General features: G+C 39.5%; 1 protein-coding gene across 1 annotated transcript in view; it reads right to left on the reverse strand.

Annotated features, from left to right (window-relative positions):
- Positions 1-6,790: 6,790 nt before the first annotated feature.
- Positions 6,791-12,003, reverse strand: part of RAB3C (RAB3C, member RAS oncogene family) — a 95,792-nt gene continuing 90,579 nt past the window's right edge. The window contains exons 3-4 of the mRNA XM_070935873.1: positions 11,097-11,221; positions 6,791-6,981 (exon numbers count right to left, since the gene is read on the reverse strand). Of these exons, the coding sequence (XP_070791974.1) occupies positions 6,791-6,981; positions 11,097-11,221 (316 nt within the window). The remainder of the gene's footprint in view (positions 6,982-11,096; positions 11,222-12,003) is intronic.

Here is a 12,003-nt window from a genome sequence, read left to right on the forward strand (position 1 = left end):
TATGAGAATCTGCCCATATCAAAAACAAGCAAAATCTACAAAAAGACCCTCAGGGTCTTGTCATTCCATAATAGCACTGGTTTGACAAAATCAACATTCATAGTTGCCACGGACAACTTCAACTTCAACAGACAAAAGTTCAAGCTGAGGACAGTTCAACATGGGTCCATATAGGATAATTCAGAGTTCAGTCCAGGTTTTACTGGATGTCTCTAGCACAATTTGGGTGGGGATATATGTAGATTTTGCCATCACAGAAGCAATTACATCATTTGATCCATATTCAAATGAAAATATATTGGTGCTTGACAGGAAAAACAAAACTTCGATCTACATTGAAAGCTAGCTCTAATAACTATGATTGACAAAAAACGGACATCAACGGACATGAATCTTGCACCACGGTTACATTTCTTAGAAACCATGACATTCCAAGAAGGTTGCAAGTTAGGAGCAAACTCCAGTGAACATAGTGCACCACAGCACTTAATTCTTAAAATAAGTAAGGTGCAGGCAGTACAGCTGGATGTATCAGAGCTGAGCTGACCAGAAAGAAAAATTGAATCTTTCAGACTCAAGCTCTGGAAAGGCCACATACTGTAGATCTAGCTATTCAGGTAGTGTTCCATGTCAGTCATCCCTGACCAGATGCCTTTTACTGGCACTGGGCTAAAATATCCATAATTCTCCAGCCAGCATGCTTGCTTGCTGGTGAATGGGAGCTGTAGTCAAACATCTCTGAAAGGTGTTGGGTCAAGGGAGGCTGCCCCATGCTAATGAAGTTCACAATAATGCAAAACCATTTCACTTAAAATGGAGGAGAGTATTAAAGAAAGGTGAAAGCATGCTCAGGTCTTCCCAAATAAGGATTAGCTACATGAAATGAAAATGATTTCAGAGTGGCAAGGCAAAGTCCGTGAAGGGCTTTCCTAGCAAGATCTAAATATTTGCAGTGAGAAGAGTTTAAACATTTCTAGCTCCTCTGAAAGCTCCCTCTTTCTTATCTTAGCAATGGACCAATCAGACTTACCACCCAGAGCAGTAAGTTACCTGTGCCACTCTTCTTTTGTGATATCATTAGCGCGATCATATAGGAATCTATGGTATATACAATATATCTTTGTAATTCAGGTAGCACTATAACATTGGAAAAAGAATCTCAGTTTTCCAGGAACAGTAGTTTCTTGAATGTCGGGGAAATATACAATCCCGGCTAGAAAGCACTTTACCAACATAGATAATTAATCCTGCAGAAAATAAGTTCCATTGCATTATTAATCATTTGGAAAAGCCCTCTGTATAAGTACGAAAGTATAAATGGTTCCATTAACAGTCACATACATTGCAGCTAAGAGTAAGGAAACATTTTGACAGAAAGGACAGACCAAGCTATTCTGCATTTTGGACATCAAGCAAACAGTTTTATATATAGTTTTTTTATTTATTTTTTTGCTTTTTGTTTATGTGCTATCTTGAATTAATGGCACGAAAAGGACAAAGCACATTCATAATTTCATAAAGTGAGTTTAAATCCCAAATTATTAATTTATTGATAAGATATGTAAAACCGTTGATAGATTCTGTTTGCATTATGTGTTTATGGATAATATACTGTAAGTGTTTGACTCGCACATCTGAAAGATATTTTATGAAGAAATCTTTTGCTCTCCTGCAGGGAGCAAAACACTTAAGAATGTGATTTACTGCAATTTTCCTAATTAAATTTCTTGATTAAATATTGGTTTCCCCATTTCCTCCTCTTTTTTGCTCACTCAATCTCCACCTCAATTATGTAACAATAAAGAAGCAAAATATTGGTTACTATCCGGTTTTCTAAACTTCAGTTTGATTTTTGTAATTTTTTTGTATATATTCTTAAATGATTTTGGTGCATTTGAAAGATTCTATCTAGAGAAAGTTGTTCAGTAGGAATCATGGAACAACAACAGCCAACTCATTCCTATTGTTTCAACTAATGATAGAGGAAATTTTAATTTAAGTTGCATACCAGATTATGTATATTAGGAAAAAATTGTAAATATCATGCATATAAAAGCCTCCACCTACAGGCTGAAGTGGCGCAACCTACACACGTATTTACCACTCTCATCGAGTCTAACCTACATTCACTTTTTAAAAAATAGCTAATTTCTACATTCTAGTCTGAACCAGCCTCTGTGCTACAGTTTATCCTGGCCCAAAGTTGTCACTTGGCTATATAAATTGCAGAAACTGGTGGTCAAATCAGGACCACAGTGGGGAACAAAAAATTAATTTTCCCTCCCCTTTTCTTAGGTTTTGATTTTGATTAGATTTTTGCGCTTATTCTAGAGCAGGGATGTCATACTCGATTTCTTTGAGGCAGGGGTGAAATTCAGCCAGTTCTATCCAGCTCAGGCGAACCGGTAGCGGCGGCTGCGGGAGGCTCCACCCACCCGCGCGGATGTCATTATGTTGCTTTTTTGCAATGATTTTAAGCCTCTGTGCATGCGCAGAAGGCTTTGCACATGCGCAGACATCGGCACATGCACATTTGCGAAACAGTAGTGAAGATAAGTGAATTTCACCCCTGCATTGAGGGCTGCATCAGGGTTGTGTTTGACCTCGGGGGGCACAGAGTGGGCGTGGCCAGGATGGGTATGGCCAGCTTGACGTCACTCGTGTCGGGGGTGCATGTGGCGGCCTGAGTGCTCTGTGAGAGAAAATGGGCTCCCAAGCTCCATTTTCAGCTATGATGGCTTCCTGCAACCCTTTGCCAGCGAAACAGAGCTCGGGAGGACAGCCCCCCTGAGCTCCGTTTTTACTGGCAGAGGCACTGTGGGCCAGTCCTTCTCTGTTTCCAGGGCAGCCCCAGTGACCAGATCTAAGCACCCCATGGGCCACCTCCGGCCCCCGGGCCTTGAGTTTGACAACCCTGTTCTAGAGTAAATCTCTCCTCCTCCACAACCTAGTTTCTACCTAAAGAAATATATTAATTGGCCCAGAGAGGCCAAAATCAGAGGATGTTCTGACACATTTGGGCCAGTTGAGGCAAGAAGAAGACAATAGTAGTGGTGTAGGAGTTGCCTGAACTATGTAAAAAGTATGGACATTGAATGTCCAAATGCTCCTTATTCCATGTTTTTGTAATAGTCTCTTAGCATTTAAGGAGCTTAGTCCCAGATGCACTCATTTTAATTATCTGAGCATCCATTTGAAGTGGGAAAGAAAAAGAAAGAGGCTAGTAATAAGGGTAATTATATGTGTATATATGTCTCACAATATGTCACACATATATAAATAAACAGGGCCAAAATAGATATCCCTCCCCTAATAATATGCATCCAGTTATGTTGGCCAGAAATTCTAGAAATTCATCTATACATGGGATACATTGGTTTAAATCTTATTCTCCTTCTGAAGTAACAACAATCAGATACATGGAAGATTATTTTCTTGCAATTAATTATATTTTTAATTTATCTCTTATTACTCTTGATTGATCAACCTGGAATTTAATCCATATTTAAAATATGATATAATGAAGAATGATAAACATCTAATATTTATTTGGGAGCCCCACTCATTAGAAGGCTTTTGACCCAAATCAGTGGTGAAGATGGAACATGCAGGTTGAGATAAAATTACTTCCTACTTCCAGAAAGAGAACTAATTAACATAGTGTGTAGTAAATATCTTGGCACAGGGGACTATAATTAAAATATTTGGCACATTGCCCTGGTAAATTCATCCAGAGATTTCATAATCATTTGATATAGTCTATTTTTTTTGCAATTGTTGAATATGTTGTTGCTACTAATGTTGTTAATAATAATAATAATAGTAATCAGAAACCATCCAAATTCAGATGATCTCCTTAAAAGTTGCAAGAAAATAATCAGAGTCAAATTATTGCTAAAAGCTAATGATTCAGTCAAGACCTTTTATATAGCTCCCGATGATGTCAATGAAAATGGAATGGAAATAAGAACAGAAAAATGACTTTACCATGACAAATAGGGAATCTAGTTTTAGGAATCAGAGAAGCAGTTCTTCAATAGATGAGTCTCCACTGTTGTCATATTCCTTTAGAATAGATCTATCACATTAAAATTATAAGGGTGTTCTTGAAACACATAAAATTTCCATGGACATGTTATAGTCACAGCTACTACCTTGGTGACTCTTGTTTCTAAGTGGCACTCCTCACAATGTTTTAGGACCATGCAATGGTCAATATACAGGAAAAAGGGGAAATGTTGGAGCTGCTGACCCAAACTTGTAGGAGAGCTTCAGTGGCAATGAAACATTAGATGCACAATCTACTGTGACAGTCTTTGATATGGCTGTAAGGCTAATCAATTAATAAATGACTACCACTGTACAACAGGATCACCAGATATCTTCAGCATCATCATGCTGGTAAATTTAGCTGCACTTTTAGAAAACTAAAAGGTTTAATGATTTACTCTTTCATGACCAAGTATATGGCATATGGACAATATTGAAAAATGCATTTAATGATCATAGATTCCATGTATATAAAAACTGATATGAAAAGATATCTAAATCACTTTCCTCCTATTATGCTCCTCATGTGTTGATGCTATTTGTATCTACTACTTGCATTTTCTCATCAGCCAGGTATTATATGTACTTGTGAAGAGTTGTTTTGAATGAACTTGCTAAGCCCTTTAAAGATTGACTGCATTTAATTTTATATGTCTGTGTTTGATATGGAAACAAACATGCAAACTGTATTGGAAATCTTAAAGTATTTTGCGTAGTGCAAGTAGGGGGCAGCACCTGCTTTCTAGATGTCAGGCACCATTGTGCATTTCATAGGATAGTGTGAATCCCTATTTTTAATGTTTTTTTAAAAAAAATATCCCAGATCAAATCTCCTGAGATAATATGCAAAAATGCTGAAATCTCACAATATTTTTTTTGCAGTCTCTTTATATGCTATAAGAATCCAGATATCTACAGATAGAATCTTGCTGTCTCCTTTTCTCTAATGAGAAGAGGTATTATGGGGGAAAAATAAGCCCTGTTACATCTTATTATTTGCATATGGACATCTGAATTAAACTTATTTTCCAAATTAAGCAGAACAGTCAGTTCTACTAATTGAATCAGATTGGAATTCTCTAAATCTTTTCAGATGATTTGGAAGTTTTGTCCAAATAGTTTCTAAATTTCAACTTGAATAAACATAATTAATTTGATTTGAGCATTGGAATAAAATTGGATTAATTTTCCCTGAACCACATTGACAATTTAAACAGGGTTTTGTCTGCTTCATACAGACTTCTGCCAATCTGTCTATCTGTCTTAACAATTGTCTTCATGTGATCAGTATGGAATCTATATCGGTTTTGCTTAATGAAACTGAATTAAACGTTGCATAAATGTGATCTAAATAAGCCAAACACTGTGCGATAGTGTTTGGCTATGGGTCCACTTTACCTTGGATTCTATTGTGAATTACAATGAATTGGTGGACCAGAACAAAGAAATGGGCAACAAGAACAAACATTATATTTAATATCATTTTAACTGAATCATAATGAAAATGGTAATGATAAACATGCAAGCAATGAAATTGCCCTAGATGTACGGTATTTAATAGTTTTCTAATTCAGTCACATTAAGAATCATAAAATGATGGAAATTTTTGGAAGGACTCTGGGAATAGCATCTGAGGTTTTAGAAGGACTGCATGGACAAATTCTGGTCTAATGATGGATGGGACCTTGCCAGAAAATCAGTGCTGATCAAAAAAATCCAATTAGAAGTAAGCAGGCAGCAAAACCTATTTCTGAACTTGGGTATCTTGGCTTTGGAGTAGGAAACTTCACTTACCATGAAAATGAGAGTGTGGCATGCTTGTAATTATTTAGGGACACCATATGATTTCTCTAAAAGTGCCAGATCCTTGCCACATGGAACCACTCATCTTCTGGCAAGTTATCTAGATAATATACAGGTAGTCCTCAACTTATGACCATTTGTTTAACAACCATTCAAAGTCAGAACTGGTCCTTGCACTTACAACTGCCTCAGCGTCCTTGCAGTCACATGATCAAAATTCAGGCACTTGGCAACCGACATGTATTTATGATGGTTGCAGCTTCCCACAGTCACCTAATCACCATCTGTGACTTTCCCAGAGGGCTTCCATTAAGCAAAGTCAATGGGAGAAGCCAGATTCACTTAATGACCACATGGCACACTTAATGACTGTGGGGAAAAAAGGTTAATAAAATCAGATACAACTCCCTTAATGACTGCATCACTTAGCAATGGAAGTTCTGGTCGCAATTGTGGTTATAAGTTGAGGACTACTTACGGTTGCATTTGCAGAATCGCATTGCTACACTTCAGCAGTTTTTACCTTGATCCAGAATGCTGAATAATAGAAGTCTTATTTCTGAACTACTTGTCATTGCCCTGGAATAAATAGCAATAACTGAAAATGGGTGATAGAAGAGTCAAAACCAGGCAGAATTTGTGACGGAGGTCACAGCACCAGCTGAAGCAGCGATAGATTTAGAAGGAAGAAAGGAAAGGTCACAGAGAAGACAAGCAGCCATCTAAGTGTTGAGGCCAAATGCAGAGAAATTAGAGAGTCCTTTCTTTACACATTTGTAACTCTGAATACATCTTTTACCAGGAATGGACATTAAAGAAGAGGTATACTCCTCTGAAATGAACCAGTAAGACATTATAAATAAAGGCGTATAGACCTAGGTAAATACTCTATTGGCCAAAGAACACACTGGAGTTGCCATGGTTGACAATGATGTTATTAACAGCCACAGGTCGGTTGTTGTTGTGGTGGTGGGGTCTCCTTTAATCTCGTGTTTTGTTTACCAGCAGCAATAGCAGGATCGGTCTCCAGACTTTCAGACATTTTGTCGCAGATGATATCCACAAGTCGTTCAAAAGTCTGCTTGACGTTGATGTTGTCCTTGGCACTTGTCTCAAAGAACTCAAAACCTAGTGAACGAGACCCAAAACACGGATATCATCAAACTTTAATCATCTCTCTTTTGAATAAGGTTTATATATTGCAGCTGAAAACGTTAATGTAACTGAAAGGACTAAGGAAACCAGTAAAGGTAAATATAGTATACATCTAGTCTTCCGCTTAATGACAGTTCATTCAACAAGGGTCCAAAGTTACATACAAGGGACTCAGAAACAGTGAATTACCAACTGTATTTGCATTTACAATCATTGCACACTGTCACATCACCCCTGCAGACACGCGATTGTAATTCGGGGCACTTGGCAACCAGATCAAATTTATGATTGGTTACAGCATTCTGCTGTCACATGATTACAATCTGTGACCTTTTTTGGGGCAAAAAAAAAAGCCCATTGAGGAAGCTGGATTGATTTAATGTCATAATTCATTTAACAACTGTTGTAAAAATGGTTGTAAAAATCAGGTTTGATCACATAGCATGACCAAAAATTCTGATCCCAATTGTGATTGTAAATCAGGAACTACCGTATTTTTCAGAGTATGAGAAGCACTGGACTATAAGACGCACCTACTTTTTTTGGTGAGGAAAACAAGAAAAAGAAATCTGCTTCTGCCTCCCAGCAATTTTGCCTCATTGCAGCAAACAGCAAACCGCCTGCTTTACTTTCATTTTCGTTCTCAGCATAGCTTGATTAGCACAAGAAAAAAAAAATCTGCTCTAGCAATTTACCTCATTGCAGCAAGCAGCAGAGGCCTGAGCAAAACAGCTGAGAGCAAAACAGCTGAGAGCCGGGAGGCCAATCCAATCAACTTGTGCTAATTAGGCTGTGCTGAAGCTGAAATGTGCTGTTTCTTCTTGCCACTTGCTACAAGGAGGTAACTGCTGGGAGGCAGAGACCAAAGGGTGGGGGCCAGTGGGTGGGTGGGGCTACATTCGGTGTATAAGATGCACCTAAATTTTTACCCCCTTTTAGGGGGGAAAAGGTGCATCTTATACTCCAAAAAATATGGTACTTATATCTCCTAGTTAAAACAAGGATTGATATATTGTTTTGTTTCCCATGGGACTAGGAAATAAAAGTCAGCTCCATCAATTTCTGATTAGTTCAGATCTTTGTGAGAAAGTAGAGAGCTAACCATGGAATGCATTTAGATCAACGGCCCCCCAAACTTTTGGGCACCAGGGACTGGTTCTAGGGAGAGAGTTTTTTTCCCATGAACTGGAGGGGATGTGGTTTGTGCTGCCTGCATCCCACAGATGGGGCTTCACTTGTTTGCACAGCCTGGTTTTTGGCATGCTGTGGAGCGGTGCCAGTCCACGGACCAGAGTTTGGAGACTCATGATCCAGATTAGGGGTCCCCAACCTTGGCAACTTTAAGACTTGTGGACTTCAACTCCCAGAATTCCTCAGCCAGCTTTGCTGCTTGTGAAGTCCACAAGTCTTAAAGTTGTTAGGGTTGGAGACCCCTCATCTAGATTATATTGTCACAAAATCCAAAATCCGCATTAGAAGGTAGGACAATGCTCTGGATTTGAACAGAGAAAAAGGACTTCAGAACTGTTTTGACTTATGCAACTCTTTATATAAGCTGTGTCTTCCCCCAGGATTGTGCTGTTGGCTTTGCATAATCTTGAGTAAAGATGTGATTAGCGTACAGAGGCACTGACAGGTTTTTATATTCACATCACAGACAGACTTCAGAGCATTATTTTCCTTCCTGTCTAAAGTTATGCACAAACCCAATTGGGATGAGGGGATATCATCAAGGCCTTGCTAATTCCTGTTGACTGCCTGGACTAGTCCTTGCAGTTTCTTTGGCAAGATTTTAGACAGGTTCGCCATTGTCTGCTTCCTAGGGCTAAGAAAGAGCGACTGGCCCACGATCACCCAGCTGGCTTCATGCTTTAAGGTGGGAGTAGAACTCCCAATCTCCCAGAGTTCTAGCCTGTTGCTTTATCCACTACACCAAACTGGCTCTCCAATAGGGAATAAATATTTTCATTAGATCAAAACAAGGATTGCAAGGGTTAAGTACAAATGTTTTTGAGTTCTCTAAAGCTTGTGACCTTTATTTTTCACATTGCTTGTGAAACTGCAGCTGTGCTTTATTATTTCTTTCTTTCTTATCAAAATTCTATGCCACTCATTTCACCGAGATGATTCTAATGCACTGGTCATGAAGTTACTTTTTCATCACTAATGTAAATGCAAACAGTCCCTAAACTAGGTCTCCCTGTATATATTATAGTATATTTTACATGTGCACCACTTCACTCCAACTAGATTCTAGGTAGTTAAAATCATCTGTAGCCACCAAAGCAGGGGTAGGTTCCAAATCCCGTTGCTACTGGTTAGCTTGTGCATGCGCAGAAGCATCCAAGCGGGTGGGCAGAGCCTCCCGCCATCGCTACTGGTTTGCCCAATCCAGTGTGAACTGGTAGCAACCCACCACTGCACCAAATCCCTCAGTAAGTGGAGCCACATCAGTTTACCCTTCCAAGAAGGGGAGGTAGAGATAGAATGGGAGTTATTCATATTCACTGAATCTAGGGTGAATTTCTTGAGGAGTGGGCAGATTGACACTGTCTTCAAACCTCCCTTTCTCTCAAGGAAATACTGATGGACGTCAAAGCTCTTTTGTTAAATAGAAGTTGGCCTGAATTAGAGACAAGAGGTGGCATTCAGGCTTAAGTCCAGGATATTTGTCGGACCATCTGCAACCAGCAACAGCTCCCCATCGCCCAGTGCGTTCTCACAGGGAGGGCCTACTCAGGGTGCCGTCGGCTAGACAGTGTCGACTGGCGACCCCTAGAGGCAGAGCTTTCTCTTTGGGTGCTCCCACCCTCTGGAACCAACTTCCTCTGGGGCTCCGGTTGGCCCCTGACTTCCGCACCTTCCGCCGTGATTTAAAGACATGGTTGTTCAGCCTGGACTGGGGGGGGGTTAACATGTATTTTAACATGCTTTTATTCGGATATTTATGTGAGCCGCCCTGAATCCTACGGAGATAGGATTAAAATAAATAAAATTAAATAAATAAATAAATAAATACAAGCATTATCCAGGGAGCCTGGATAGCTCAACAGACAGAGCTCTGTAATTTAACAACAGCTGTCTGCAATTAAAGTAAGATCAAATCCCGCCAGGCTCAAGGTTGACTCAGCCTTCCATCCTTTCTAAGGTAGGTAAATTGAGGACCCAGTTTGTGGGGGCAATAAGCTGACTTTGTATAAATAAACAAAAGTATGAAGGCTATTGCTTAACGCATTGTAAGCCACCCTGAGTCTCCGGAGAAGGGCGGCATATAAATCAAATTAAAAATAAAAAAATAAAATAAAATTATGATATCCTCTGTAATTAAAATCCACTTGGAAAAATGAGGACAAGAACATAAATTCCACCACTTCTGCTATCAATCCTCCATTACATGAAGAATACTGAGAAGCTTCCTCTACTCTACTTGTTGAATGGGATACATTGGAAAGTTCTTCTGATGAAGATTAAGTACTAGACAACTATTTATGGGCGGAGAAAATACTCCAAATAATCTACACCCAACCATATGGAAGTTTGCCTCAGACATTCAATATCTCTTTATCCGGCATCTTTATTACACATTGTATTCCTTTTGAAAAATAGCAGCATAGCATGACATAGAAGGTCAGAATCATTCCAATCTCAAATAATTAACTTCACATATATTGGAAGTTATATACTGTTTGACCAGGGGTGGGTTCTACTTACCTTTACTACCAGGTCACAACAGGAGCGCATGCTTAGCTTTCTCTCACATGCACGGTTCTGCGCATGCACAGAAGCTTCTGCGCATGCGCAGTTCATTCATTATGTTGTCTGGGCAGGTGGGCGGAGCCTCCCGCTGCTTTTACTACCGGTTCGCAAGAACCGGACAGAACCGGGAGCAACCCACCACTGTGTTTGATCTATTTTGACAGTCATATACTTTTCAGTTCATTTTCTTTGGCTATCAAGACTAGGCACATTACATTATACATGTCTAAACTCTTTCCAGAAGTTCTATCCAGACAAATATGGAGGAGAAGAATGGGCAAAACTTCTCCAGAATGGTTTGTAGAATTCCCTGCTGTCAGGGCTTTTCTTACCAAGTTGCTCTGCTAAATGTTTGCCTCTGTCAGCAGAGATTACACGTTCCTCTTCCATGTCACATTTATTGCCGACCAAAATAACCTGTGCATTGTCCCAAGAGTACGTTTTTATTTGGGTTGACCTTATGAAAGACAGAGAAAGAAAACAAATCCGTCAATGGATCAGCAAGTTTACAAAACTGATCTTACCTTTATACAGACTTGGATAACAGCAAAATGCAGTTTTTGATTTTTCATAGCAGGACAAACATTTTATATGCGCTTACAGGTAATCCTTGATTTATGACCACAATTGTAACTAGAATGATGCAGTCATTAAGTGTGTCATCATGTCATTGACATGATTTTATGACCATTTTTTTACCACAATCATTAAACAAGTCACATGATTGTTAAGTGAATCCAGTTTCTCCAACTGATTTTGTTTATTGGAAGCTGGCTGGGAAGATTGCAGATCACAATTACATAATTGCAAGATGCTGCAACCGTCATAAATGTGAGCTGATTGCCAAGAGCCTGAATTGCAATCACATGACTGCAGGGTACATGTTTGATGGTTGTAACTTTGAGGATGGGTCATAAGTCACTTTTTCCAAGGCTGTCATAATTTTTGAACCACCATTAAATGAATGGTCATAAGTGAAGGACTACCTGGATATTAACAGATGAGTACGTTCCAATTGGATTTTCTAATTCAGGATTCCAAAGAACTTGGGCCAACCCTTCAAAATTATCTGTAGCGGACTTCCGGGTTGGCTCCGCAGCGCCATTGACGGTCTTTTTAGACCGCCGCCCCCGTTATTCCGTTGAGCCGTTCTGACAGCGTTAATCAGCTGTCAAACGGCTTGAAAATCTCCCCTTCGGGAAAAGAAGGGGAGGAGAGCAGGTGGGTGAGGGTAGAGCT

Source organism: Pituophis catenifer, unplaced genomic scaffold, assembly GCF_029215685.1.
Source record: "Pituophis catenifer annectens isolate HBS135680 unplaced genomic scaffold, rPitCat1.0.hap2 SCAF_2, whole genome shotgun sequence".
NCBI lineage: Eukaryota > Metazoa > Chordata > Lepidosauria > Squamata > Colubridae > Pituophis > Pituophis catenifer.